This window comes from Patiria miniata, unplaced genomic scaffold (genome assembly GCF_015706575.1).
Source record: "Patiria miniata isolate m_02_andy unplaced genomic scaffold, ASM1570657v1 HiC_scaffold_7, whole genome shotgun sequence".
NCBI lineage: Eukaryota > Metazoa > Echinodermata > Asteroidea > Valvatida > Asterinidae > Patiria > Patiria miniata.
The window spans coordinates 21,931,335-21,958,326 of NW_024037074.1; the positions used below are offsets into that span (position 1 = coordinate 21,931,335).

Genomic DNA, 26,992 nt, shown 5'->3' on the forward strand with positions numbered 1-26,992 from the left:
GACATCCAATTTTGACAAATAAAACTGAGCTATTTTACACCACCTTGGACGTTCGCACTGCGACTCCAGGTGCGGATAGCCATGCTTGATTGGTCTAAATGTACCACGTGACTGACTGAAGCCCCCTCTCTTTTGCATGTTTTTATACCAGCAGGGTCGTATAAGGTTTATCGCCCAGAGTGACTTGGTTCAGCCGGAATAGCATCGCCAGAAAAATACGACCGGCATTAAAATGACAACTTCGGCGTTTTGTGTGAATTCCTTGATAAATTCAGGGGAGAGTGGTGCCATCCTGAAATCCGGCCAGCAGACAGACATTCATGGCTCGCCTGGACTCGCTGCCACCAAATGTGCCAGCGGCAGTGGTAGCTTCGCCCCCAAATTCGCCGATTCGCCGGCACAGGCTGTCGCCGGCCACAACATGCCGCCGGCCGCCGGGCCTCCGTCAGCTACCAACATGTACTCGTTAGCTACCGACCAAAGCTGCTATACCAACCCATGGTTATACTCATCGGGTGATATGACCCACTACCCACCAATGTCCGTTGCAGGAGTGAGTGAGGACTACGAAAACAACCCTTCGTACCCCTACGTCGGCTCCCAAAAAGGGTACGATACAGCCCTAGTGCCCAGCTCAGGAAGCTACTACACCCTCAATCGGCAGGCATACGAACGATACACAAATCACTCTACGAATGTTTACCACACTTCTGCTCACAATGGCCACGGACTACCAGCCAGCTTCGCCGGCAGCTTTGCCGCGAAATTCGTCAGCGGTACGGCCGATACGGACAGGCAACGCTACGGCAACTTCGACTCGTACGACTCGCCCACCTTCGGCACTTCGGTGAAGGCAGGCCAACAGGGGAGCGGAAAGACCCAAACAGCGTACACAGCCGCACCAGCCACGGGGAACACGAGCCCTCCACTCGGGAAGGAATCTTCCAAGCAGACGACCACGAGTACGGAGTCAGTCACCAAGAGTGAAGGTGAGGTTAGATTAAGCCTGGAAAATTTATTAGATGACAAGTGGCTGACGGCCTGTTCTATACAGGGATTGACCTTCGTTCACAATCGTAAAATTGCACAGTCAAGAGGATTTTCCCACACAGATATGCTTCTGACATTTTTGCACCATATAAAAAATAGGTGTTGATTTTCAGTTTTGAAAAGTATTAAAAATTTAACAAGGAACGACCAATATATTACTATTATATTCTTTATATTATCTCAATTCCCTATGTTAAGTGTCAATTGAGAACATTGAAACTCCCCACGATTGTGACATGCTGTAACAAAGTCATATTTTAACGACTTGTACTAGAAAAAAATAATATAGTCCAATATTTATAATTAATATTTCTATCATAGAGATCACTGTCAACTGATGTGAGGATCAAACCGAGTCATTTAAACAAAAGAGTTGAGTTTGTTGTTCAGCTCAAGCGAGATTCTCTCGTAAGGCCACTTGGGGGTAAACTGATTGCTTAATACAAAATGATTCCAATCATGATTGTTCTCCTATAACACTGTGTTGATGATATCTCCATATTTCGATATTTCTTTAGTATTTGTCTGGCAGAAAAAGCATCTGGCTCTGCCATTGGGTATTATTTATCGTTCGACGGTCGTCGTTTTGTTCGGACTATAACCGATAACCTTGAGACTAAATTTGCCTTGATTGAAATGCTTTGTTGTCCACGTACTCCGACAAAAGCAAGCTTCGAAGTGAACACGTATAATTCTACTTTGAACCTTCGATTATAAAATTGACACTGTGGATTCAGCCTTGGATCTAGTATAAAGGGGAATCGAATTATTGAATAAATGATTCAGAAATTGGATACATTTTCATTATTTCAAATTACATAATACATGGTGACGTCCCGGGTCCTGGCAGACCAGCAAATTAAATTTTACGCTTACCAACAAGCCAACTTTTCCTAAGTAATACTAGTATTATTTTACAAGAGAGCGAAATATACTGTACCAAAATCCCTTTGGGACAATATCAGTGTTCTGTTACATTGCAAGTATTATACCCGTGCCTCCCGATTTACAAATAAGCTCTGATTTTGTCACCCCTTTTCTCCTCCCTTGAATGAAATACACAATTCTGTGTTTGTTTTTGTCTCGTTTACAACTCAATTCATTCCACCGTGGCACGATTCGCACAACACGTGACGACAGAAAGGATACCGAGGTAATATTTTGTCCATAGTAACGAATCACGCCTTTTTTGAGTTACAACCATAACGGTGTGGTTGTCTGAGGTGGCGGCCGAAGATGAAAGCACGGTGCGGGCATCGTGCTGTTTGGATATTGCCCACAGACATTATATGACACTCAACTGCTTTCAATCATAGCCTAGCAACTGTTAACAGCTCAGGCCGGCATTTGGTCACGTTTTATGCTCCTTAAAAATGTCCCGCTCATCAAATTGAATATTTACTGTTTTAGCTTTATGATAATGCATTCATTAATCTATTGTTGCTGTTCACTCTATCTTTGTTCATCCCAGCTGTGCATACTATGCATAAGTAGTATTGAGTCCCTTCCACACGACACATACAAGAGGAAATCAAACACAATAACCGTTAAACTCTGGACCCTCGAAAATCTAGGGCATTGTTTCCAATTTCTTAACAAGTTTCATTAACTTAATCTGTGATTATTGTTTTATGGGTGTGAATTTAGGGTTCAAGTAAGAAAGTGAAGGGGGATTTTGCAGCCTGATTCAGACCAAACAACCATCCCAACCGTTACATAATACATTCCATGTTTTGTTTTAATTCGAATCTAATACACATTGCACTGCTCGATTAAGAAATATGTACACCGGTGTTAATAAAGTATTGAACGATATTTCTCTGTTTTTCGTGCGTTAAAGCGTACGAGACCCATTTTACATAATTCATTACTGTATTCATTCTACTAGCACTTGGCTGCTCTAATGTTGCTGTTTTCTTCATTTGCTGTAAAACATGCCGTAAAAATTGACTCGAAATCCGCCTGCAAAAGAGGAATAATAAAAAAAAACCTCATAAGATTGATTGATGGTTAAAAGCTAGGGGCTATTTTACAAACGGATTTAGGGGTTGAACGTCTCATTAATATACGTCTCCCACTGTGCAAAAGATGTGGCACTGACAAATTGACAAGTAAAACAATGTATTGTCTGACAAATCGGAACCCTCAAGCTGGTATAAAAAATCTATGAAAGTTGAAAATTCATGAAAGGGAAGTCAATTTGATACGGAAATCCCAAAGGTTTTACTATATCATCAATGATCAGATGATTGATAAATAAATCAACTAGGTATCGTAAATCCTAGTGTATATCTTTTGTGGTGGGCACTTAAACACGTTTTAGTTAATTAATGAAAAAAATAAACAGGTGCAAAAAATAACCAAGGTGGAATTCGACGCTCATTTGAGGACAGGGAGGGGCGGGTGAGTTGGATTGGGGAAGCAGAGTTAGAGTAATTTGAATGGTTACTAAAATGTAATGTTAAGAATATTTGAAAGTTGTCAGCTTTATTGGTAGTTTGAATAAACTTAAATAAGTTAATAAATGGGGGCTGGGACTCAAATTGGAACGGTGCCTCGTATAAACATTACGCTAGCTTTGGCTTTGCTTGTCATAAAAAATACCAATGATGGTGAATCCGTATCAAACTTGATAGAAATCTGTGAATACCACTAGACACAGATCAATACCGACTGTAATCCGCCGCTGCTATGAAATGGCGAAACAACGAGATGTAAATACAGATATGAAAGCATTTGATCAAAATGGTGATTTGAACAGGTGATGCTAATCACAAAGGAATGCAGACGGTAGTATACATGATTTTATTACAACCTCAATAGTGGGACAGATAGGGGAAATATTTGGGGGAATTGTGCCTTTGATGATTCAAGCATGGCACTTGGCACACAGAGTATGTCTTAAGAAAGATATTTGGCTAAATAGGACCATTGCAGATTTGTCCTTTGAAAAAATATAGGTAGAATTTTCAAAATTTTCAAAATGGTTGCCATTGCTGGTTATTCTACCTATTTTTTTTCAAAGGACAAATCTGCGATGGCCCTATAGCCAAATATACTCATGTCATGCTCTGACTGTGTGCCAAATGCCATGCTTGTATCATCAAAGGCACAATCCTATCACCCATCTGCCGTACTTAAACAACGGCAAAATATAAGACACAAAAATATGGCCAGGAATTGACGTACAAAACATGGTAGCTATAATTAGGTCATGGAGCATGGTAGCGTGGCCTTTGACCTTATTATGACGTGGTATCAGTTGATTGTTGTTTGTCTTATATCTCCTCATGTTCTCGAGAGGCATATAATATGTTAACATGAGCTCAGGTTTCAAGTAATAAAAGTGGATTTTTATGACTCTGATGATCGAAGAACATGAGGTTCAAGCTCTTTTCGTCTGCAGAGCCTCAACAACAATATTTTTTTCGCAAATGCGAGATATAAATAAATGTTTGATACCCAATATAGTTGAAGACAATTTTTTTAAATGCCATTACATTTTGCAATTGCCAAGTTAATAGCTGTTTTCTTATTGAAAAAAAGCTGTATTTACCAAATGTTGAGTCTTTTTATAGAGACTGCTTACACAAAATTAGATCTTGCTTACAAGGTTTGTTTCTGTGTTCACTTCTGATAAAGGGTTGTAATACGTCGAAAGAGATACTATTATTTAATAGGGAAAATCCTTACCTGTTTACAAAATAATTATTCGCTGCCTATCTTAGTTAAAAGACCAGGGGTAATTCGCTTTCACGGAATAAAAATCCTTTTGGTTTAGAGGAGAAATATTAACTTTTTCAAACATGTAACTGGATTTACCTTGGAAATAGTCAAATTTGCAACAAGCTGACATTTTTTTTTCAATATTGTACCCCTTTGTTCCACATAGCTTTCGTCTGAATATGAATGTGATGGGCCTTTTATAGGATACTTTGTTCCTGTTTGATCAAAGTTTACGTCTCTCAAGTTTTCCTTGTAACATTACAACCACCTTTCAATGCCAATAATTTCAGGGCAATATTTTCAGCCAATTATGCTGAAATCAGTGTCTTATCCATTATTCATTTAGTCGAGATTTATATCAATTTCTCTATACAAAATGGAAAGAGGAAAGCTAATAATAACAAAACGAACATCACATCTATGAAGTAAAAAATTGCTTGCAATTTTTCAATGAAAAATTAACAATATAATGAGTAATATGATTGATTAGAACTGATTAGCAATGATTTCCAGCCACCCCATGATGGAACGCAGCTATACATTCACTGTTCTCGACTAGACTGATGTAAATTTGTTTATTGTTCAATTTGTACGCTGATTTATTCCCAAATAAAACCCATTTCTGGTGGAACCATCGGGAGTTTAGATTTCCCACTTGATTATAATTTGAATTTCTTTCGGAGGACTGGATTATTTGCACAAGTAATTAAGTCTCCCTAAGAATCCTTCGGTTACTTTTGCACCCTTTTGACGCGCCACAAAATAATTTACGACATTAAATTTGGCAATTTGTGTTTACACATGGCGGTCTTTGCACCTTAAGATGATGAAACAAACTACCCAGACTGCCTTCAATGACACCACGGTATTAAATGGTATTGTGGCTGCTCATTAATACACTTTAACAGGTGACATTTCACAGGATAATATAGTACCAATTAAATTGTGCCATTAAAAATGTTGCAGGTCCCTTGTTCTTTGTTCGATAGAATGACTCGTTATAACGGCAGCACACACTCTAGGTAATTCTAATTTTAAAAATGTGTAAACAAATATATACTTCTTGTACTAAAAAGAGATTGTTGTATAATTTTATGGTGCTCTTGCGTTACCAAAGATCTCGTCATATACCCAGAGATGTTCGAAGAATTCAGCAATTTCGGCAATTTAGCAGTTTAGGCCTATACATGCTGATATTTGAATCAAAACATACGTTGATAAAACAAAGTAATCCGCCAAAACAATTATGGGATTTTAAATTCATTTAAAAAAAATGCAAAAAAATACCAAGAGTCCTTTAATCGCAAGATGCAGGAATTTGATTTCTTTGAACTTTTTTTTTTGACTTTTGCGTACGGGAGTGATCGGACGGAAACGTATTCTCCAATAACTGCTAACAAATAGGACACACGTTTTTAAGGATTCAAAAAGACTTAAGTCGTCCTGTTCTTGACGGTTGGGACTGAACTAGGTTACGTAATATTGGAAATTTGGTTTCTGAAAAAAAACCCCGTAAACCTTAACTGTGATGGTGGTATTGGGTGTGTGGTTTGGAGGGTGGATCCCGTGGTTACACCCACTAATGTGCCACTTGTTACTTCACAGTGGTCTAGCACTAATGCACATTTACAGTCGTCTTCGATACCTTCATATCCAAACGTGAATGCGCCATATGATCTTCGAATGACAAATATTGCCGATCTTATTTCATTTGTTGGAGAACATGTTGAGAAATGCATGTCTTTTGATAGGTGAACATTGCCTATAACTTAAGACATGGGACACGTTGGGCAGTTGGAGAAGTATATCATAATTGGATGGAAAAATATTCACAAATTTCACAGTTATGTTGGTTGTTAGATAGAATTGTGGTGAGACTTGAAATGCTGCTACCTGTATTTAATTACGTCCGCTATACCATGCTAAACAAGTTATCAAACAATGACGTGATTGCACATTCTTTTCTTCAGGTAACTCTGATGAATATTACAAATAAATAGGGGTACGCCTGGCATTGTTGTATTATGTCGGCGTCTTGACAGCAAGTTATACGCCAGTCAGTAATGTTCCGATGATAAATCGCTCGTTTATGGAAATAATTATGTCAGTTTTGCATACGTAATTCTCTTGACGATCAATTTCGATGCTGTAATAAAGAGGCACACTTTTCTTGCAAGGTAAAGTTGCCAAACTTACACAGGTCTAGTTTCCGACTACCGGACATATCAATTTGTCTGTTGTCTTCCTTGGGGCGTCAACGGAGGGCGGCACCATGCTGTTTTCGTTCGAATACAAGTTATTTTAGGTCTAGAGCGATCTTGTCGCCTTGCCCGCAGGTAAGAGGGGTGATATTTAGTCAGTCGGACAGGAAACTATGTTGACGATTAAAATGTGAGGTACGGACTCAATCTTCACAGGTGATTCGCGATGAATAATTTCGCTCCAATGGGAATATGCGATGATGAGGTAATGTAAAGTTACACATCAGGTTTTATGTACAGTGGGATATGGAGACAGGTGAAGTAGACTGAAGTAAATTGAACAGACTGTCAAATGATTCATATAAATATAAGTCATGCTATGTCATACTTTGTTTTTAAAGGAGGTACATGTAGCTATTAATAAAGGAAAAGATAAACTATATCTAAAATAAATTTAAGGTTCAACACAGAATTGAAGCAAATCATTCCAGCCCACTTCTTTTTCGTCCGAACTAATATTGTGAAATATGAAGTAAACTGGCGTTACATAGTCTAGTTTGTTTTATATTCACTCCTTTAAGTTTTATTTGTTTAAAAGTCGGATGAGCTTCAGGTTGCATATTTGCTTTGTATGAGTCATTGTCTACCTATACATAATGGTGTTGGGGCGGGGCATGCGTCTTTAAGGCTTGCCAATATGCATTATTCTCTCAAAGATTATAATGTCTAGAAAGCTTTGCCGTAATTGCTTTGATAAAAACAATCCCAAATTGGATACCCTGCTGCCATAAGAATACCCCGAGCTATATCATCACATGTAACATACAATGTTCTAGGGGTTTGCGTGAAAAGAATAAGACAAAAATCATTATTTTGTGACCTGTACAGTGAGTCATCTAGTGAATTTTATAAAAGTCTTGGTTTTATGAAAAACAATATTAAATTCGTGATAGGTGAAAAGTTAAACAGAATGGAAGGAACTCTCGAAGACAATACAATGTTTGTTGAGGCCTGGTTTTATTATTATCAATGTCACTCATGCATACTTCGTTGCAGTTTGAAGGAGAGCTGCAGTTCTGAAAATACAGTTTTGAAAATAAGGCAAACATTATGTATATATATTTTTTAAGTGCAGTTTCTATTCCAGGTTCGTCGCCCATGTTGGTTCTCTACTTCTCTTTAAACAAAACTGGTTGTTGTTTTAAAATCTAACCTCATTGAACTTTCCAAGCCGCCATTGTCATAAATACAACTTGTTTTGAGAGACTTCTTTCTTCGTATATTGTCGCTATTAGGCCTAATTAAACTGGGAGAGGCGCCTATATAAGGGTTTTAAGAAAAGGTTACAAATACATATCAATGATGATTGAATACTGAATTGTTAATCAGTCATGGAGCTATTAAACAGGTGTACATAATGATTTGCATAAGATAAGAACTTCTCCCGTGCAGGTGCGGTTCTGGGAGGGGGGGGGGGGCTAGGGGGGTTTAGCCCCCCCAAAAGAAACCCACTTTTCTAGCCCTCTCCCCTAAACAAGCTATAAAAAGTGGCAGTATAGCAAATGTTAGAAGGTGACGTCACATGCGAACGGTCTCCCCCCTAAAAATAGTAGTCGTGAGTAATATCGTGTGCATGATTGTAGGATTTTATCAGCGCTCCCCATTGAAAATATGAGCCCCCCCCCCCACACCTTGATTTTCGGAGGCCTAAGTGTCCGGAGAGAAAAAACCGGTCTACATTTCAGCACACTTCCCTGCAAAAAAACCTGGATCCACCCCTGCTAGCCCCCCCCCCCCTAGAATATAGGCTCTAGAACCGCGCCTACTCCCGTGGCAAAAAAACCTCCATTCCATTTCATTGACTCTTAAAATGAATGTAAGTCATAATGAACAATATCAATTTAGACTTTGGAACCCCAGACATCGGAAATGAGTTGAATGGACTTCGTCAGGTGTACTTTGAGACGATACCGCTTTATGTTAACCGAATTGGCTCAGTACAAAGCAGTTCAGTAGTCATCTTGCTGTGATTAAGGCAAGGATATATGCTTCAATGAATGATAATTATTCGAAGATAGAAGGACCTAAGCGATGATTTTTATAAAGTAGGTTCGGACCCATTTCCTTAACTGTAGAATCGCAGGTGTAACTCTGGACTCGAAAGTTGGAACTCGGTCTTCGAAAGATTTTGCATCAAAACATACAATTATACAGTTTATTAAAAAAAGAGAGTGATAATTGTCGCCCGTTTGTGATCGTTGATACTATAGTTTGCCGGAACGTGCCAGTTCCAATTAGGGGCGGATCCAGATTTGGTGGGGGGGGGGGGGGGTCAGCTGCTAAGAAGGGGTTAGCAGGCATTTGCTGTGGTTTTCTGCATGATTTCCTATTTGTATGCAGCCTAAAAAGGGGGGGGGTAGGCTCCCTAGACCCCTCCCTTTCGCCACTGCCAATGAATTTGGAGGATCCCTGATTCTTTGCATGTTGGCCTGCTCTTCCGTTATGAAGTAAATGAGTAAAGAAATTACCCGATGAACTTTGGTATCTATCCTTGATATACATCAGTGCTTTGCTGTGAATAATTGATTAAGAGAAAACTATGAGTTGTCATCCCGTTTGGATTAGATGGTTTCACCCTAACAGAGACAGACTTCTAATTCCCCCTTGGGTTTCCCCATGGGTTTTCCTTGCGATTTCTGTCCCGTTCTTGGCGCGTTATTAGAGGTAATCTGCAATCATGCTTAAGTTTCCTCGGCATGTGTGATATATTCCTCCACCGAGACTATAGCGGGAGAGGTATACGGGGATCCATCCGTCCACTTCCGTACACGGCCGCGCTGGGTTGATTGAGATGCTTGTCGTCCGTTCATGTTGACAGAGTTGGCGAGTTCTTTAAAAGCATATATTTTTTGTTTTGGTGTTTTGAAGAAAAAAAAACATAATAAATGAAGGAAAACTGTCATTTACAAAATGGGGATGATCTTTGCCTTTTTGTCACAAAACGCTTAAAAAATAGAAAATCGACAACTTAAAATTCGTTTCATTTGACTTATTAATTAAAACACAATTACGGTTGTTCTGAAAAAAAAATTGAAAAAAAATCGATAACGGGAATTTTCTGCACCCCGAATTCCTTTTGTACTAAAAAAGAAGAAATCATTTGAACCCTTTCTCTGATCCTTTGAAGAAAAATATAAGTGACAGATATTGGGAAAATATTCAATTAATTCTTTTTTTTTTAATTCAATGGTTGATAACTACTGATAATTAAAAAATAAGCTTCCGAATTTACGGCTTCCGAAGTTCGGAACTCCCTTTAGTGGCAGTTCTTCTTTAAATTTCAGGGGAAATCGTTTACATCTACGACTTCGAAAACAAATGAAATGGAAGTCTTTTTAGAGTGGTGCGATTTTTCTTAGTCTTTTCTTTTGTCGTGCAGTGATGTATGCACATTTGCGCATAGGTACATCTACGAATGCACTGCCTTCTATTATTGTCTCAGACCTTGAAGGATACAATTTCGACAACAGCCGGCGCATGAACTTAAAAGAACTCACTGCTGTCAGCTGACTGGTATAAATTCATTATCAGTCACCTGGAAAGATAATTACAGCGTTTCAAATATGCAATTCCCCGGCCAGATTCCAAAACAGCTCTATTCAACTGACCCCGTTCCCATGCCCATCAGAAAATAGAAATTTATCAGGCCATCGCGCCAATATTTTTCCCCCAAGTTGCCGACGTTGGTCTCGGTCTTGCCAAAATTTCTGGAGGACGCTGGGTAAGCTGACGGTACGGGGCACTTGCGTCGACTTGTAAACTGAATGAAAAAAATCGAAATGAAGGGCGCAATTGTTGAATTCTGTCATGGGTGCGCTATGGTTATATGCCTCCATATTGAAAGGGATCCCAAGGGCTTTCACCTTTTCTCCCCTTAAAAGTTCAGGGTTTTGATATCGAGATTGCACGCATATTGCAGGGTGCGTTGCCGTTGTTAACATTGGAATGTGTCACTTTCGACTAGTATCCCCCTCGCAACTGCAGACATGACATGGTCTGCAGTTGCCAGTGAAACTTTTGTCAGGAAACGTTGTAGTTCAGTAAAAGAAATATGCATGGCAGGTTACTGAATAGTGCACAACATGTCTATAGATTTGAACTAAATTGAAGCTGTGTCAAGTATAGGCCTGTCGTTTGATTACGATCTTGCTACAGACAATTAACCACACAATGTATAGGAAGAAACAGGGGAGTAATCAGTGAAGTTCGTTTTTAATTTGATACTTTCATACCTATATTTTAGTATCTGTAAAATTATATTCTTTGTGCCAATCTTGAAGCAAATTAACAAGGAAACTTATAATGTGCATGCGGATACCAGTGCACTACAATTCATCCGTCAGCTTAAACATCAAGAAAACTGAAATTCAGTCCAAATTACGTCAACATGGATATTTACTCTAAAAAGCATAAAGCGAGGGGGCACATAACAAGACAGAATCATCGTGTCAATAAATACCGTACGGGAAATAATGTTCTCGTTAAATGAAGCAGTTAAATAAGAGTTTTGAGTAGGCTAAATTACTAATTCAAGACGATTATGCTAATTATCCAGCGTTTTATGGTTGATTAAAATCACATAGACGAGCCAGGTACCACTCTTTTTCGTTTGTCAGGATGTAAGCAGTCACAATGAAGTTAATTTCCAAGATAGTAATCAGAAAATCCGAGAAACGCAAACATTTAGCTTGCGATCCCGACTCATATGATTGAAACTCAATCCATCTTCCGCGCAAACGATACAAGAAATTGTGTGACAGCAGCGTGCGAGAGGAAAACCGAGCGGGGAACCATGCCTGAGGGGACGGTAGGGGAAAGGGTTACAGCATGCATGGATCATTTTTTGGGTAACGTCCGGCACGCGACTAGATGCTGGAGTTTGGTTTGGAAAAGAAAGGTGTGGAAATTAGACGGGGATTGATACGTTAATCCGGCGGGGAGCACCAGAGGTATGACTATTGTCAAGTTTCTGGACGAAGTGGTACAATATGGGTTTGTGAGTCAACGGGGGTGCGCTCTGATTTTAAAGCACCAATCGGTGTGGTTTATTATGATACCTTATTGGCTGCCGGGAAACAAACGACCTCAACCCTAAAACCCAATTTACAAAAATGCTCGAAGTTGTAATAACTTTGGAAAATAGTGACATTTTGTTTCTTGACAAAAGTTCAACCTCTGTTAAGTGTTGTTACATGTGCTCGTAATTAAAAGTAATATACAACATTTGCAAACATCAAAAACTACCAAAGTATTATGAAATACCTTACTTGACCCATGGGGGAAGGAAAACAGAGCGTATATAGTCCCAAGCATCCTGTGAAATCATGGCACCTGGTGTGCTGTCATTTCAAGAAAAAGTGGACTATCGTTCGATAAAAAAACCCCTGACTTTCTAAATAATGCCCCCGATTTACCAAATTTAGTCAGTCCATATTTTGTTTGAGATCGGTTACACATCCGTGAACTGGTGCAAGTCAGCTAGTTTGGTTCCCTGACCTGACAATTCCCCGACGTCTATTAATTACCCCGTTTCGTCTGAAGTAGAGGCAGGGAACCAGCCCACAAGAACAGCTTTTTTTTCTTGGTTTTATTCAGCATCTATGAACACAAAACCTAAAACAGGTCATTATAACAATTTACTATAAACCCCCAAATCCATCCATTTTTGAAAATTACAGCAAAAGCTAATGTTGTATTACCTCTTATCAGAGAATGATGTTTCTTTATTTTTAATTTCATGTAGAGTAAAGAAAAAAACCTAAAGATTTCGGAAAAATGTTCTATATTGACGTAGGCTATGTTTTGGCTGTGTGTGGCAGGATAATAAAAGGCTATAATGTAATGGGTGTTAACCAAAACCACTTTGAATGAATTCAAGTACACGGCAAAGAGTTGAAGCAGGAACTGATACAAGGGGATAAACAAAACCATATACAGTCTTTCTTTTAAATAATTGTTTTGGGGCAAATTTTCCTTCAATTTCCTACCGCCTTTTTTAAAAAGACTTTGAAGTTTGTTGTTTATCACTTGAAATCTGATTTTGGAGACTGATTACATTTGTGAAGCTGGTATTTCTAAGCGTTTGGCTGGGCTTACATTTGTTGTCGACTTACGGTAAAGTTATGCTATGTGTACTCCCTGCCCACAATGCATCCTTATTTATTGAGTAACCGTTGATGTGTAAAACCTCACATGAACGTGAATCAAGCAAAAATACCTTATCAATAATGCCATCACGTGGCGTAATTCAAAATAATGAGTAAATCATCACTGCATGCCAAGTGGGAAAAGACATTATGGCCTGTTGAGTACTATGAGGAACGGTGTTGTTTGAACATTGGATAAGCGAATAAGATCGCATTGACGCGGTGAACAAACTTGCCTTACCGCAATTTCTAGTCACAGTGAATACGTTTCTCTCATAAAATCTGTACTGTATAGACAAACTCACGAGTTTTTTTTCTTCTGCAAAGTCAGGTTTTAGACAGATTCCTAGCATCAAACGAAATTATCCACCTTAGACCTGAATTTATACTTAAAACGGAGAAGGTTTTAACCTAAAATTATCACTTTCTAGACAGAAACCCGTGTCTTGACGACCATAAAAGTGAGCGGACATTGCTTTGTCGACTCAGATTTGAGATCAGCAGGGAGCAGTCATGTGTAACACCTTCCTTTCCTATATACATGCATATAGAAATATGAGGAACAAGTCGAATCAAATATTCATCATAAAATGTACATCATTTTATTACAAAAACTCGATCTTTCCTCTTTAAGCAGAAATAATTTCTGTTTAAGCAACATTTGATGTTGCTTAAATCAAGTCTGCAGGGATGTTTTTTTTTAAAAGACTGCATGGCACCGACAAGCTTCGGATACCTGAATAGAAACGTACGTCATTCATAGCGCAGAAAGTTACATCTCAATGACGCAAAAGGGTGTTTGTTGTTCTCGGTCTCGCTTTTCCCAAATCGCAGCAAATGCCATGTTGGAATAAAACTGAGGCCGCTAACGAAGACTTCAGCTTCGTTATGCTGTTAAGATTGCTTAGCTAGCTATTCATGTGGCAAAACCTTCATACATGTACATGTACTCGTTTCAATTGTAATCACCCTCTTACTCAACCGGCGGTTTATCCAAGCCAAAAATATACAGCAGCCATGACACCACAGGTGTGGGGGAGCTCATCTGATGGCACAGCCCCGACAGACCACATGAGCCGGCGAACATCAAAGCCTTCCCGTGTTATTTTCCCGCTAGATGCATGCCTGGGTCACCCTGATGGCAGCAATATATCTCCCTCCTCCCTTCGCCTTTCCAAACAGATTTGAAATTTATCGGCGCGGAGAGCTAGTTTGCCGGTGTTTATAAGGATTTCGCGGTTTTCTAAACACAGAATCCCCGGTACGAAATGTGCCCGTCGATGACTTTTTTTTTCACTCGCGTTTCTTTGTTTAGGCAATAATTCGACGCGTTATTAAGACCCGCGCACAGATCCAAGCCGATTCTGATCCTAATTTTGATTTATTCCACTCCAGACGAGAACATTTTCTTCAAGAGCAACGGATAATTGCAAGTGAAAAGCGCGCGACTATTCATCTACGATATAGACCATACGCTTCAGCTTGATTGCACTCAGCGTACAGGCTGTTTTATAACGGTACGGCAGACTTACTTGCTACTCGGCAGCATACAGGAAACCATAATGGGGAAACCATCTAAGAGTATTTTTAATGATTAGGAATTTGACCATTTCTAGTGCGAGAAATGTTAAACTCTTCATTTTGCTATTACATTTTGTTTGGGCTGTTTTAGATCGGCTAAACTGCGCACACCAAATAAAACCTTGATTTACCAACTCTAACTGTATGTTTCATTTTTGTATGCATTAACCATTTACTTCTATTGATTATTTTCCCCCAATCGTCTTCAAAAGTAGTTCAGATCCCTCAGTCATTAAACAAATCCCTCCACTACAGTGCGATTTTCGGCTTCAATTTAATTCCTCAGAAATGAAAGCTCGAAACCTTCATTTTTGCGTTCTCAAATGCAGAGGCGACAAACTTCTTTCCAGATATAAAGTGACAGCATGCAAACCATGATTTGGTCTGCGTATGTAATATTGGATCATAAATACTTCCCCGTAACCTGGTTGGAGGAAACCAAAGCGGTCTGGTGCCCTGAGCACCATTGCTTCAAAACATGAGAAAACAAGGAATAATAGTGTTTAAATCACCGACGATTGGCAGCTCGTTCGTGGACTGGTTGGAAGACGTCCTGACTTCTAATCAGGTGATCCGAGTTCGAATCTCAGTGAGCGGTTTTTCACTTCTTCTCATTTTACCTTTTAAATAAGTAAAGTGATGAAGGAACATTTCTCACCAGACGTAAAGCCTATCTTGGGTTTGTGTTATCGAGAACAAGGCATTAGATATGCATGTAATGGACCAATCAGAAGATGGAAAGCGGATGTCGTTTGGGAAAAAGAGATTCGCGCCCGGGATAGGCCCATAGCTTTATTCGGGCTGAAAGGACAAGTTCGACTATGTCGACTCAAAAAATACACCTTTTTGTCCGCATCAATGCTTTCTCTGTATTGCAATCGGGCTTCTTAAATTTGACAGTTATATAAAATGTATATTGTATAGTTTGACAAAATGTGAATCCCGACGTTTTCAGTATGAAATGTATAGGGACTATAGGCCTATGTGTAGTGTCACGAAATGCATATTTGCTTGATGGATTTATGACACATACAGTAAAATTACAAAGAGTGAAATCACCAAACACTGCGTGGTAAACTCGAATTTACGGTAGTTTACCTCAGTTTTTTTCCTTTTACGTCATGTTTGATGGTCATCCGCAATAAATCTCCGGTCTTTTACTAAGACTTCACGTGTACGTTACATGATGCTGTGGTTTCCTGGATGCCAAAATATAAACACCTACTGATCAGTGGAAATGTCCCGGCTGGTGTGGCGGGTTGGGGACGTGTTATATTGGTAGTTTTCCTGTTCTGGCCTCTTTCTACCGGGGCCAAGGTACCGTGCAGGGGACGGAGTTGACCCTTGAATCATAGCGTGACTAGCACCTATCTTACGATATAGAGGGTTTGTTGTTCGGTCTGTGATGCAAACATTTTTTGTCACGTTTCGTAAACTTTGGGGCGTGTCTTCTAAAGATGGCTTTACTTGGGTGCGCCAAGAGATGTGAACATGTTTGATGAAACTCTTACATGCCAGATTTCACTAAAACTATTGCCGAAACAGAATAATGTGATCATGTATGTAATTGCAAGACTTGCACAGGAATAAAGATGTTGAAAGTCATTACCAGGATTCATTTGATGTTAATGTGTTGTTTATAATAGTAACATGACGTAATATGTGATTGGGTTGCGTCTATAGATTGCACAATGGGACGGGGTTACTGCTCATTTTAGTTTAGGCTAAGTATGACAAGTCTAGTATTTGATGATTTATAAAGTATGTCCTCTTTAATAACATCTCGTGGCAATCGTGGGAGAATACCCGTAACTTAAACTCGCGCATTTTACTTTGAGCTTCATAATTATCAAGACAGTGAAAACCAATTAGCATCTCTGACTGTTAAACAGTTGACATTACTAAACGAATAGACAAATTCAGGTCGTTATATAGATCTGTAACTTATCTACACTTCCAACTATGATCAAAATCATATTTTTTCCACACTCATCTCAGTTGTGATTAATACGGAGATAATCCGAAAAGTTCAATTGACATGGTATGGCGTTCCCACGTCTCTGTAGCAAGCGTGCGTACCCAGAACCAACTTGAACCCGAGAGCTCCGGCTAATGGTGCGGCGGTGTTGCTGTTATAACACGGGGCCATGCTAACATTCTTCCGTCAATCGGCGGGACCATCAATCACACGAGTCTACCGTTCAACGGCGTGCTTGTCCCGTTGGCTTCTCTTTACCTGCTGCGTGTGCGGGGAACCTCCGTTGGACACATGCATGGACATGTTTGCTTGGTGCTGCGTCTGAGTGTATTTTAGCGTATGGTTATAGGGTAAATGAGAATTGACAATTTAAGAGAACGCATTTCATGGTGTTGCATTTTGTAAAAGAGCTTATCTCTGAAACTAATGTTTTATGTTGAAATGGTGCAACAGAGCCGCGTGGATGAGCAAGCATTTTTATAAGAAGATGCAGTAGGCTCGGCGAAAATGTCGGTTGCTTCTCAAGTGTCCTGCTCTATGTTTTGATGCTCCCCTGTTGAAATGACTTGATAACAGTTTGCCAAATTTGATTAGCATTACAATTGCCGAACTGTTAAGTTCAGGACATTCACATTTAACACCTCTCCATCTGCCGTGTTGGACAAGAGCTCCTCCGCAGGTGTCAAGGTAAAGTAATTTGTGAGAATCGGCCCTGTTTGTCCAATAAATCTTCCAGTGATTCCGCCAGCCAGTAATTGACTCGGATAGAAACGTACAAGACAATTAAGTGAATTTCGCAGCTTACAAACACCAAACGCGTGCTCGTGGGTCCAGGCCCCCACTCCGCCAAAACACGTCTGAAACGAGCCGCATGCCTTAGAGCAGCCAGGCAGTCATCTTCCGGCTGAGGGGGAAATTGAGTTGTGAGGGGGGAAGTCTACACCAAATCCTTGAGCGTGAAAGCCTTCCGTTTTGGGAATCACACAGACACGTTTTGCCTGATTTACATTTACCAAGCCCACTGAATACTGATCGCTTGATATTGAACAGTTGGGGGTATGGGACCTAGACGTTAATAGTTTTGCCGGTGATGTTACTGGGATGCCAATCTATGAGAGGAAAAAAGGCAGAGAGATGTTTAGTTAGCGTGGGCATAATACACTGAGTAGCAAACGGGAATGAAAAAGAGATTTGCTGTAAAGTTTACGCTGTTCAGCATTATTGTGAGTGGGTTATTATAGGGATGAAATAAGCTGAGATTTTTTTTTTTGATTTTTTTTTGGGGGAGGAGGTATTTTCCCCCCTAAAATGTCTATGTTTCATAGTTGACAAGCTGAAGTTATGTGTAATGATCCAATTGTAGATTATATTTTCTGTCCAACATTTAAGTTGTTTTTGTTTTGTTCCTCAACTTACATTGTCGAAAGACCTTATACATTACGTAACAAAGTAAGTGAGGTCTTACATAGTTCATCAATACGGTGAGGCTGCCCTCTGTTGTCTTGCGTGAGAAAGTTGGCAGGCAAACTTTCGTTAACCGGGACGTCACAAAATGTCACTGGCGTATATTTGCGTTGCTATAAATTATCCGACTGCTGATTGCTAAAAATGATACCATGCAAAGTATCTCATTTTGAGCAGGTTTGGCATGAGTTCAAGTATGATATTTGCTTTAGAAGCGAAAGGTCAGGTATACAAAGCTCCAGAAATTGCACAGGTCAGTTTTTCAAGTTGTGAAACCGTCCTGAAGTAACTTTGAAGCCCTTCCGACGGTCTGGATAGCATAACCGAGACATGATTCATTCCTGGAGCGACGCCTGACACAGAGATCAAAACGAAAAACTCATTAAAGCTCCGAAAAATATCAATATTATTTACAAATTTTGAAGAAATACGACCGTCCCCGTGGCTCTCTCGGTGTACACTGACAGATCTATCGGTGGAAGGGTGTCAAAGGTTCTTCAACTTGAATTTGTAGGGAAAAAATTCGGAATGAAAAAACAGGGAGACCTATCGGATTTCATGAAAGATGTAGACCACGCGCTTTTGCAAGCGATGCAGGCATATTTTAAACATGGACTCAACACTTGGTAGATTTATGCTAGGATCTGAAGTGCCGGCATGCGGCCGGGTAGTAATGGCAGTAAAGGGGGGCACAGGTATTCACGGCATGGATAGAATTAGGCAGCAAATTTGTGCACATTGGTAAATAAAGCAGCTTTTTTGACATCGGGCCAGAGGTGGAGTTGGCCCTTACGTTACACTTCCAAACCCTGGTAGTGTACAGGAGCAATGGTTGTACAGATATTTGACCTCAACTGACCTCATTTCATCTACATATGTTGTAAAATTACTTGATGTGACGGCAGACAAAAGACCGAACATTGTAGTTCGTTAACAGACTTCTTAAGAAGTTCATTCGAAAAAATAAGTAGATAGGTGATAGGTTCAAACGCCTCACAAACTAACTTTTGCTTTAAAGTTACCGGTAAAAGTTTTGGACAATCATCGTTGTAATTACTGCAATGTAAATGCAACCATAAATTGTGCTATTGTTATTAAACAAGTGTGTTGCATCGTCAGGGAGACAGGGTCCCTTTGAATGTACGTTGGTGATGAAACATCACTAACGTCTCTGAATTTTAGAGACATTTGACTTCACGGGGAGTGATTACAATTTGGGAGGTTGTTTTAAGAGTCGGTTTATTTATACTCGGCAGGACCCTTATTGGAAATCGGCAATTCATCATGGACCAAAAGGGAGAAGAACTCAGTGAGAAATAGGACGGAGATACAATGTACGGGACGGGTAGCCATCAATTTTGTATTCCGATAGGATTTTGTCAAGTTAGTTCAAATGTTTTACTGCTGTTCGTGGAATGGCAGTAGTATCGTGCCGTGTTGTGCGATTCTGGACTTTCGCTTCCCTTCAATTCTCTAACCTGATAATCTGTGAATTGCCTTTTTTTCATAAAAAAAACTTAAAAGACATAAACGCGTGCCCAAGGCGCCAGCAGTATTCTCTAGCAATGACAAAAAAACCTAAATTACTGCTTGGACTTTTATGATTTGTTTTAGGATTTTCCGGTAAGGTCATGGTCAGATTATTGTTTTTCAGCTGCGTAACTGTGTCCAATTTGCAGTGGAGCATTTAGAAGGGACTCGTTTTCTGTCGAGAGGCACTCGACTCATTTTTTAAGGTAATTGACACCATCTGCAAAATATTTTTTTTCGATTTAAGGAACAACAATACAACCATATTGAAGCAGATTATTGAAAAACCAGCCTGTCAAATGTTCAGCTCAGTAGAAATCACACGTTTTTGAGAAAATTGTGAAAATGCATCTTCATTTATGCCAGTTGCGTAAGTAAATTCGTGTCAGCGAGTGTGTGTGTTGGGGGGGGGGGGCTTGCCCATACCTCAAAATCCTAAAATTGCCCGGTCGTGGAAATTCTAAGGGGAGGGGGGGGGGGGGTTGGGTCGGACACCACGTTTGCATGACACAAACGTACATGTCATGCAAGCTTGCGCGCTATACATCCCTTAACCTGCTTATGTGCTGTTTGTTCTCCGTTTCTCAAAATGATTTCACAAATTTGGCCATGGCCCCCCGTTCAAAAAGTGGGGAGGATAATCCTCAGCATTCCCCCGGGATTTACGCCCATGATTTATGCATAGGTTTCCGTTGACAGTGCTATGGTTTGGCCTTTACCATCGCGAGGAAATGATGGGAATACCTCTTTTCGTGAAAATGACAGCATACTAGGCGCAGTGATTTCACAGGATGACTGATCTTACTATCTAGCCTACTTACAATCAAGTAGGATATTTCCTGATATTTTTACAGTTTCATTGTTGAATGTTTGCACATGGTAGCAGTTACCTTTAACAACAAAAAAGCTACAACGTTTGCCTTCCCCACATTCTGAGCGGGTGTGGGGACATAGAGGTGTCGAGTGGGGAAGACGTGCCCGTCCCGTCCCCTTAATTACACCACTGTGGGGATTGAACCTGCCAATGAATAATGATTGTTATGATTCCGTCTTGTTTTGTCATTTCGAATTGTGGGCAAGACTTTTTGCGTTACATTTAATCAATTTGTGCTGGTCCCAGAGGGCCTGCCTAGTCCTCTTTGTACCTATCTCACTGACTGACTGTCACTGCAGACTCGACCCCTTAGCCAATATTAGTCTGGTACCAGCTTTATTAGACTTGCCCAGTCTTTCCTCTACTCAATTGAGCGCATTCCACTCGAATTAACAATGGCATAACACTATCTTGGATTTGGTATCAGTCTGCATCTTGCTTCTGACTCAGTCTATTCCTGACAGTCAATAGTTTGAGCATTTCTAATGAGAGGTTCATTATTGACCACTGCCGCCGACCAGAGAGTCAGCCTTGAACCACGCCCTCATTTCACCTTTATTCGTTGAAAACAAATGAAAAGTACGGAATGAATTGAGAGGCAGCGCATGCACGGTAAAAAATATAGTATGTCGGTCGTCCGTGATCGTTATGATTGAGACCTCTGAAGTTCATTCCGGAAAACAGAATTCTCGTTTGCCATATATCATTTAACAGAGGAAACACAACCCAACTGATAAGTAGCCCACCCATAAGCCCTTGTAGGAAATATCTCCTCAGAAGAATAGTTCCCGAATTGTTCACTTTTCAAGATGAGTTCCACTTGTTTTAAAACCAAACAGACGGTTTCACACCGGTTTTAAATATGAAATAAAAATACAAGATGGCTGTTATTTTTGATCGTCACATGCAAATTTCTGTTCAGTGATAGACCTTCTGGATTAAAAAACACCCTAAAATGGTTGCTGCATGTAGCTGCAATCTTTATTTCTACCTCATGCCGCGTCTCAATTAATTTGGAGTTCGTCATCGTTGTATATGTTTATTGAAGCCTGAGGAGGTTGCACTGGACAAAATCAAAACAAACCAAGATGGCAATGAATCACCAAACATTGCCAGCAATTCGGTCTTCGGCCTTCAAGGTGACCTCACAATTCCGGTCACTTCAATTTGATATTTTTGTTTTTGTCGTTAATACCAGAGTAGTGTCTGGTTGGGAGAAAATTTATGTATTTTGTTTTTCGACGATTCCAATGGCATGCCGCCAAATAGAGCTCGATCTGTTCTTGTCGTTTGGCCGTAGTGACGGTTACTTCTTGGAGAATGCGGGGAGTATACACATCTTGGCCTTGACCTGATGGGGGGACACGGAGGGAGGTTGTTTTTGAAACAAGGGGAGAGGTGGAAAAGACGGGATGGACTATCGTCTTGAGCGCTTACACTGATCAGTGGCGACATACGCCAGTGATTTGTGTGTCTGAAAGGGCTGATTCACGGACATTTGCGATACCAGATGCTATAAGAATAATGCTGACAAGGGTTATTTTCGGGTTGTTCGTTCATCTTTCTCCGTGTCACGAGAAACGAAAGAGATAGAGTAGCTTAATTACGTAAAATATACGAATATGAGTTGCTTAATGAGAGTATGTTTCTCACCTAAGGGGCCACACCTTGCACACAATGCTGCTATATGTCAAGGGCAGTTCATTTATGAAGCTGAGTTTGTGACCTTTCCAAGTGGATATTTCCAAACAAAGTACGTACATTATCAGGTGTCTTTTGCCAAGGTTTTAGGGCCAAAATGACCCAGAAGATGATCCAGAGCAGTGTCATTTAGACCAGGAAAAGTGCACTTTTTGACCAGGAAAAGTGTCGTTTTGCCCCGGAATAGTATCAGGCCGAAGAGAATCCCGATTCCGGATCAAATCTGAAACGGGACTTAGTGAAGTGCAAGGTCCATCATTGATGTGGATTGGTTTTCAGTCCGGTTTTGAAGTGTTTTTCTTCATCGTTTTTCCTCTTCATGCTTCTGAGATGCAAAGCTTTTGCACTTTTGAAGAGTCCTTCGTTTGTGTACTAGAAAGAATTAAAACAAATAAACTAAAACGTAATAAAATATAAAGTAGAAGGCTTCGCTTCGATCGCGTCGCGGTAGAAGGCTGCTGATAAGGTGAAAATGCACTGACTTGTGAAGTTACGTGTCGATGCCATGAAGGGAGGAAAGATGTCTGTTTACTCAAACAGAAAGAGAACACAATCAAATATTTAAATATATAAGTCATATAAGTGTTTGGTATTAATTTAGTTATCGTTCAGCATTATAGAAGTGACGGATGACAAGGACTGCAAATGACATCGAAATAAAATTGGAAACCTAATTTTCCTATAACATCACCTATATTTTTAACGCTTTAACTTGTAATTGTTATTTTTCTATCTTTCCGTTGCAGACGACGACACGACGAAGACGGATGGCACACCCAGCTGGCTCTCGGCGACCTCAGGCCGCAAGAAACGCTGTCCTTACACCAAGTATCAGACGCTGGAGTTAGAGAAAGAGTTCCTCTTCAACATGTACCTGACCCGGGACCGGCGGGTGGACATTGCCAGGATGCTGAACCTGACGGAGAGACAGGTCAAGATATGGTTCCAAAACCGGCGGATGAAGATGAAGAAAATGCACCGCGCCCAGATTCTGAGCTGCTGATAGGTGGCGCCCTACACAAACACACACCCCAGGGTACGTTAAAGATAAACAGATGTGAAGAAGGAACATCCCCGAATTTAATACCACAACTGTTGTACGTGGATACTCTCAACTTACTCAGCCAGCGTGATAATGTGTTTGGTTACGGACTGTCTGACAGCACAGCAGTACTTCGGGGGATAACTCCGTCTGTCTCGATCTCGTGTTAAGTATTAGTGTCATCAGTGTAACTTGTGCGTGACTATTATATGCACCGCAAATGACTGGATGTGAGGTGGTTTTAAGACGAAAACATCAAGATGGGATAACAAAAAAAGGACTGATTTTCTTATTTATATTGATGGAGTGACGTCTATGGCCCTCAGAGTGAGGTTTGGTCTAGCTCCTGGGATAAGAGGGAAGAGAAAGCACCGTTTTGCAAACATGGATCCCGACTACGGAACCGTTTGTCTGAGCCTTCGCGGGGAGGGGGGGGGGGGGGTTTCCACAGTGCTAAGAGTACAGGTAAAACGTACAATTGTACATCCTCTGGAATGATGAGCATTTTGCTTTTTGGTGAATTTCATGGTGCAAACTTCGAGATAGACCACGAATTAAAAACTGTGCTGTTTTCATTTGTCGATTGATGTTCATAATGTGTATACATGTATTTATCTTCACCAAAGCACCAGTTATGGCGAAATCAGTTCATGTAAATATAAAAGAAAAACAGTAATCTCCTGGTACGAATGATAAATATAAGTATTGTCGTGGTTCAAATTTTGTAGGTTAACAAACTTAGTATACGTATGCATGTGTAACGGGGGGAGTGGTGGTTACACAGAATACTGCCCTCAGCGGTGAAACATGATTTGAACTGAGCTACAAACAACATTCTAAAATACGGTGATGAATTCAAAAAAAAAATGCGTTGCGAATGAAAACTTTGCCAAGTAACGCTGGCTTCGTGACTCAATTATAAACAAAAATGACCAATTTTTTTTCAAACTCACGACCAGGACTTTTTGATTTAAGTTTCGGACAACGGGCTATATAATAATTGTATTGTATTCATTCATATGCGCATAAATGAAAAAAATATTGGTGCTCACTACTTGTACCTTTTCCAAGCGTAAAAAATGAATTAAATTCAAAGGCTGTAACGATGATGCTGTAGATTTGATCACAAACCTTCCTTTCCAGCAATGTTTTGCTTCTTTTGATTTTCTTTTAACAGGTAGTCAAATTTGAATTCTCATGGGGGCGCTGTTTAAAGCGACCGAGTTGTCTAAAATTCTGACTTCTTGTGTCATAAAGTAATCGATAGAGCGATGCAGACAATCGGAAATGCCATTGTAAGAGAACCTACATTCATGTCAGTTTTATTGTTGCTGTCTCTTTGAATTTGTCAGTGAACTATCTTTCGTTATGGTCTTGTATCTACATTTTAGTGGAGGAATGTAGACGTAAAATCAGCCTGCTTTACCAGAAGTAGGTCAGATCTTGATGCGATTGACCAAATGTTGTTAAGTGAGGGCGCCCTATTTGTTCCTAACCTACATATCAGTGTATTGGGAGCCTTTTTGTGGCCTTTCGGCGGGAATCAACCACCTGCCTCACGCAATCATGCGCCGAATACACAAGTTAATTCCACGCTGGCCCAAATCCGAATAGTGAAATATCGAGTACAAACTGCGGCTGACACATTTATGACTTGGGGAAACTATGTAAATTACCCCGTCGGTCGGGCCTCGGGGTTCAAGTTGGTCGGGTTCGGTATTCTCGCTATTTGCAGTGGGAATCAGTATTGTTTGGTTTTGAATTTTGTATTTTTGCTTTTCTTTCTTCTAATTCTGATATTATTGCACGAGACGCATTAATGCATCTAATAGATCTTTGCATGCACATGAACACCATTGAATGTGAACAAGGTTGCAGTCTAATGAAAGGTGCTTAAACGGTTAAAAGGTGCTCAAGGTGCTTAAACATTTTCGCATAATAGTTGGACTAAAGGTTTAAGGAAAGACTATAGCGCCACCACTTGAAGTATTTCATGTGACGGGGAGCAGTGCAGCACGCAACTTGCCCGTCGCGATGCTCCAAAAAATGGTTTGTCAAGAAAGAGAAATGGAAACCAAACTATAAAGCAAGAAACAACATTCTCAAATGGTGTTCCAACAGACATACTTTCTTTGCACACCCAGTGGGACTCGGTTTTCTCAATATCCAAAGGTCTGTGGTTCAGCTTCGTTTATGAAAAATAAAATTGACAAGAAAAAATGTCCTAACCAGCCAACAATATTTCGGAATTTCGTCTGGTTTTTGTGGGGCATTTCTTATTATGAATATTAATATTAGTTATTTCCTTCGGCTCTTGAAATATTTTCCTGACCTTTTCTGTAAAGGTTTCTGTCTTCTTTGTCTGTGACTGGAAATTAATTGATGAGCCCACACAAGAATGTTTCGCATTTGTGTAAACAAAAAGTCACCCGTTGTTTTTTTTTTTCAAAACAATGAGAAGTGAATTAACGCTAACATTTGGTAAGCGGCCAAAATGGATCAAATCGTCGAAAGCAAGGAGGTGTTTTTTGGGTTTTTTGAAAAAAATATTTCAAGGGTTACCTTATCTTTTGCATTGACTAAACATGGGTAGTCTCTCTAACTATATATCTGTTGATGTATTCATTTTATTTCATTGAAAAGTAGACTTAGCTGTTACTGATAATTCGTTTGTTCTTTTACTTTTGTTTCTCGATGTACAATGTAAATACCGTGTACATTTTGTACGTAAAGAACTGTATGTCTTTGTAAGTGTATATGCGTTAAGTCGATAAACATGTAGAGAAAGGTTTGCCGATAGAATAAAATAGTCTTATGGAATGAAATTCCTTAATTTGTTTGCTCTTTTGTTTTCTATGGTGATTGTTTTCCTATATGGAAGCTTGGAATAGTCTTTGAAATTATCTCCCAATTTAGAAATTATGTTTTAAGACTCCTAAACTGGTCTTTTGATGACTTAAGAAAAAAGCAAACACCTCCAGCCTTGAAAAAAAGGAAAAAAACTCTTTTTATAAAATTCACTGAACAGCTCTGGAAGCATACACAAAACATGTCTATGATTTATATTAGCTTATTCAATAACCCTAGGGGATAGCACGAACAGAGTGGTTCGGGGTATGGCTTAATGGTAATTTATTACACTGTCCATTGAAAAAAATCCATTTCTAGAAAAAAAGTTAAATTAATAAATATACTAAACTGGATATTAAAATGGCTGTCCTTAAACAAAAACAGCAAGGATTCGTAACTGCCATTTCTTTCTCTTCAACCTTATACATTTCACTTGAAAACAATGTTCAGCCCAAAACGAACTACTTCGGAAAAGGAAACTCTATACAAGGGCGTACCTGTGACGAGAGCAAGGGGGCGCTTTATACGTGAATGTAATGGTCCAGAATTCAATGATCATTTCAAAACTTTCATTCGAAACCTGTTCCCCATAGTAGTAGTAGTAGTGGTGGTAGCTTCTGATGCAGAAGACCACGCCACGTCACCTTCTTTCATGGGTTCTTAGATATACTGTCTAATTCTTTGTCTAAAAGTCATCCCTTCTCAAGCTTTTTGGGCAACATCAGCGCAGAACGATGTTGTAGCCGTACCGGCCGCGAGTGAGTGCGCCCTCTGTAGTCTCAGCCCGGG

At 39.9% G+C, this 26,992-nt stretch overlaps 1 protein-coding gene across 2 annotated transcripts in view; it reads left to right on the forward strand.

Moving 5' to 3' along the window:
- LOC119746186 (homeobox protein Hox-A10-like) overlaps nucleotides 1-26,186 on the forward strand; it is a 34,335-nt gene extending 8,149 nt beyond the window's left edge. The window contains exons 2-3 of one of the 2 annotated variants that reach the window (XM_038222998.1): nucleotides 152-989; nucleotides 23,058-26,186. In XM_038222998.1, the coding sequence (XP_038078926.1) occupies nucleotides 233-989; nucleotides 23,058-23,314 (1,014 nt within the window). In that variant the 5' untranslated portion in view covers nucleotides 152-232 and the 3' untranslated portion in view covers nucleotides 23,315-26,186. The remainder of the gene's footprint in view (nucleotides 1-151; nucleotides 990-23,057) is intronic. The other variant, XM_038222999.1, reaches the window with a different exon arrangement.
- The last annotated feature ends 806 nt before the right edge of the window (nucleotides 26,187-26,992 follow it).